This window comes from Bactrocera dorsalis, chromosome 6 (genome assembly GCF_023373825.1).
Source record: "Bactrocera dorsalis isolate Fly_Bdor chromosome 6, ASM2337382v1, whole genome shotgun sequence".
Lineage (NCBI taxonomy): Eukaryota > Metazoa > Arthropoda > Insecta > Diptera > Tephritidae > Bactrocera > Bactrocera dorsalis.
In genome coordinates, this window is record NC_064308.1 from 14,781,551 (window position 1) to 14,785,850 (window position 4,300).

Sequence of the window (4,300 nt, forward strand, 5' to 3'; positions counted from 1 at the left end):
GGTGATACAATTTTTGTTCTTTTGATAGTTGCGGATGGTTGATGCAAACGGCTGTAAACATGTCCCGGAAGGACACCCATTCTTCACACCTCCATAGAATGTTTCTGTGTCATATGCGCGCACCTCGAGGTGGATGCCTGAACTTGTCTCTTGATATTGTTGCATTTGTGGCAGCTCTACTCTCGGATGTGGAGTAGGTGCGATTGCTTTTATTAGCATTAATTGATCGAAGATCATAGCTTTTGTCTCTTCGTACTGGACTAAGCAGTTTTCACATATTGCGTAAGCCGATTATTTCAAATTTTGTGATAGGTCTGAATTGTCAGATTCTATTATGGCGTCATGAGCCGCTTGGAGGCAAGTCCAGAAATTTTTAAGATTTTGACCTTTTATTTCTAATAACGATTCAGAGTTTTCTTGAATCGGTGAAGAGGCAAATCTAGTGCAGTAACTTGTTAAACTGTCACTTTCTGAAATAAATTTAGCAACCTGTTTTGGGCGTGTAGCTCCTGCAGGTGTATTTTGATTATTTTTGTTGTTAACCATTTTTGCAAAATAATATTATCTATTTATATTTTACTTCGAAAATATATTTGAATTGTTAATTTGTATTAAAAACCGCGCTTTTTATTAATTAAAATATTTGATGTCCGAAATTTTGTATTTAGGTACACCCTAATAATCGGACTTGTATATACATATGTATGTATGTACTTATGCTTTATGCGATTGAGAGCTAGTTGAAGAGATCAATGCGCTTTTTACATTAGTATGCAGGTATATGAGCAAAGAATATGCTGTAATATTTTGTGCTTTTTATATAATATTATGAGTTTTTCCTTCGCTTACAAATCTTAGGCAATTTTGCATATTACTGGATCAAGTATAAAAGATATCGCCGGATAAAAAAAAAATATTCAAGTAAATTTTTGAATATTTATTTTGTTGGAAGGTTTATTGTGTTTGGAATACATATGTATATACAGCATATGTATATAAGCATTAAATTTAAAACTTGTTATATGTTATTATGTATGTACACATATGTATGTATATATGGTACATATGTATTTATATTGCACTAAGCGGTATTGCGGCTTTTACCGTGTTTGATTTTTTTATCAAGCCGTTAGAGGGTATTTTTTATTACAAGTTTTATCTCAAATAAAACTGTAATATTATTCATACATACAGTGGAACTTCCTTATAGTGAATTCGCAGGGGACCTGAAAATCGCTTCACTATATGGAGACTTCACTATATAGAAATTAATTTTTTCTTTTGTAATTTTATTTAAAATAATCAGTAAGTTTGGTTTGAATTACATTCTTCCATTTTTCATTTTCAACAAAAGCTTCCAAATCATTTAGACAGTTAAAAACATTAATCGGTACGTCACTTTTCATCTCCGCAAAGGTTCTAATGCAGTTAATGGAAGAAAAAACGTGTCCTAATGTAGGTAATGCCTCATGAGTATCTGCCATTTCTTCTTCAGTGTTCAAATCGACTTCATCGATATCTAAAAAGGAAAAAAAAGAAATTATGTTTATTACATAAATATTTGTTTGGTTACAACAAAAATAAATATTCACCAGGTACAGCTAGAACTCCGCAACTTTCTAGAACGCTGCTGACGATATCTTCCTCGGACGGGTTTTTCGAGGTCGGCACATCAATATCAACATTGACATAGTCCTCAAATGATGCCTCGATATTTGTCACTTTTTTAAATGAAGACTGCAGAGCAGCCAAATCCGCTATTGAAAGGTCTTCTTCATCCCACTGCTCAGATGGATTTTGCATGGCATCAAAATCCTGTCTTTCTAAAACAGTTGGCAATTGTTTCTGGTTTAACATAGGCATCCCATACAGTGCTTAAATTTCGAATAGCGTGGAGTAAGTCTATGGTAAAAACAGAAGTTCCCCCATCCAGCTGAGCCAATATATTCGTTAAAATACGTTTCCTGTAATGTTGTTTTATGTTGTAGTTAATGCCTTGGTCCATTGGTTGCAGTAACGAAGTCATGTTGGGGGGAAAATAAGCAAGCTGTATGTTTTTTAGCTTGTCTTTTACATCTCTAGGATGCGCAGTGAAGTTATCAACAAAAAGTAAGACCTTCCTGTCTTGGTTACCAAATTTTTTGTCCAGCTTTAGAATCCATTTGGTAAAAATCTCATTGGTCATCCATGCTTTTTTGTTAAACTCATAATCGACATCTAACGATTTTACTCCCTCAAAGCACCTCGGATTCTTCGCCTTTCCGATTACAAGCAATTTAAGTTTTTCCGATCCAGTCATATTCCTTCCCATCATGACAGTTATTCTCTCCCTGCTTTGTTTTCCCCCAAACCATTGCTCAGTTTTGAATGTCAGTGTTTTATTTGGCAGACATTTGAAAAACAATCCAGTCTCATCGGCATTAAAGATGTCGTTTGCGTTGTAATTTTCAATCAATCTTGGTAAAACGTTCATTACCCATTCTTCGCGATTTTGTAGGTTGACGTCAGCACTTTCTCCACATAACGTTTTTTGAACAATACCATGGCGTCTTTTGAACCAACCTGTACTTGCCTCAAATTCATGGTGTCCTAGTGCTTCAGCAAAATCTTTGGCCTTTTGCTTCAATATTGTTCCAGATAAAGGAAGATTCTTACCACGTGCAACGACTATCAATTTCAGCACTGCTTCATCAATATCCTCAAACTGGCAAGTTTGAAGCCTTTTGCGTTTTACGCTAATTGCTGCATCTTCTACATTTTTCAAAATCATTTCCTTATTTTTTAGAATATCTTTTTTTCGCACCTTCCCTTCTTTAACTTTGTTAATAATTAACAACTTTTTTTCAAGTGAAATGCTGCTTCGATGCGTCATTTTTACTTCAATTTCTTAACACAACTGTACTCCTACTACAATGTACATATGTATGTATTTTCATTTTGGAATTCCCTGTATTACATTTATACATTTCGTTTATTTCTGAGAATATGCAGTTACAAATAATTGAGTGTAACCGAAACCACTTTTGAAAAAATTCACTATACGGAGACAAAAACGTATGATGCTTGACTTTCAAGCAGTAAAATTTGTTCATTATATAGAAATCTTCACTATATAGAAATTCATTATAAGGAGACAAAAATGCACCGAAAGTAGAACCAAAAAGCTGTGTCTTCAAAATGACTTCATTATAGGGAGAGCTTCATTGTAGGGAAGTTCACTATAAAGAAGTTCCACTGTATTTGCATAATATGCATATTAAATTAAGATGAACATAATACGCTCACTTGGTGCTCGGTTTGGTACGTTTTGTTGCGTGTATGCATGTGCTCATGCTTCCTTAATGCCTTCTTCTTGGTTTGTTCCCCGTCCTGTGCTCCAGCTGGCTTCCTCCTTTTGCTGTTGTTTTGTTGTGTGTATGTATATTTGTTTTTATATTCGCGTCCGTTTATTTAGTTTTTACTTTTATATTATGTTTTGGGTTTCGCGCCCGGTTTGTGGTTTAGTTAGTTAAAACGTTTGTATTTTTGTATTTCTTGTATTTGGGAAAAACTGTAAATATCTTATTTTAGTTAGTTTTGTGATATTTGTGTATTTTTGTTTTGTAACACCACTTTTTGCTCAACAAATGGTGAAAAGTTTTTGTCACTACTTTATTTCTCACTTTATGCGATAGTAACAAAAAAAATATTATTTGTTTTCTGTTTATATGAAAAATATACGTATTTTTATTACATTCTCAAAGTATGCTATTTTTTTGTACATGACTGTATATATATATATATATATATATAGATTAAGGTGGGCTAAAAATATTTTATTTTTATTTTTCTTAGTTACCATGAAAATCTCATCCGACATGACTAAAAACAAATTCTGGTAAGACCTGAGCTCTTAATATTGATATTAAGAGGTGCCTCATCGACATTTTTGATTTCCCATATAAATAACACAGGAAATTTTGTTTATTTTGTTTGGGTTTTTAATGTACACAACCAAATAATTGGTAAGCGAGAATCAACACTTATTCTTATAGGAAATTTACCGAACTACAAAAAAGGTATAGAACATTTTTTGGCTGAGTCAACTCATTCAAAGTTATTCGTAGTTAAAGTCCAACAAAAAATTATAAAAAATGATTTACACAATTTTTCATCTTATATTACAAATTGATGGCTAATAAACATAACAAATCATATTTTTCGTAAAACTTATCGAGTGTTTAGCGATGTAACCATAGAATTTTCACAAAATATCGATAATCGTTTAATAAAATCAATTTTTTAAGTACTTAATTTAAAC

The 4,300-nt window shown here is 32.7% G+C and overlaps 1 protein-coding gene across 1 annotated transcript; it reads right to left on the reverse strand.

Annotated features, from left to right (window-relative positions):
• Nucleotides 1–905: 905 nt before the first annotated feature.
• Nucleotides 906–3,769, reverse strand: LOC125779139 (tigger transposable element-derived protein 4-like). The gene is made up of 2 exons (XM_049459775.1): nucleotides 1,593–3,769; nucleotides 906–1,519 (listed from the first exon to the last, which is right to left on the reverse strand). Exon 1 carries the CDS (start codon nucleotides 2,870–2,872, stop codon nucleotides 1,808–1,810), a length of 1,065 nt encoding a protein of 354 aa, XP_049315732.1. The 5' UTR covers nucleotides 2,873–3,769; the 3' UTR covers nucleotides 906–1,519; nucleotides 1,593–1,807.
• Nucleotides 3,770–4,300: the final 531 nt, after the last annotated feature.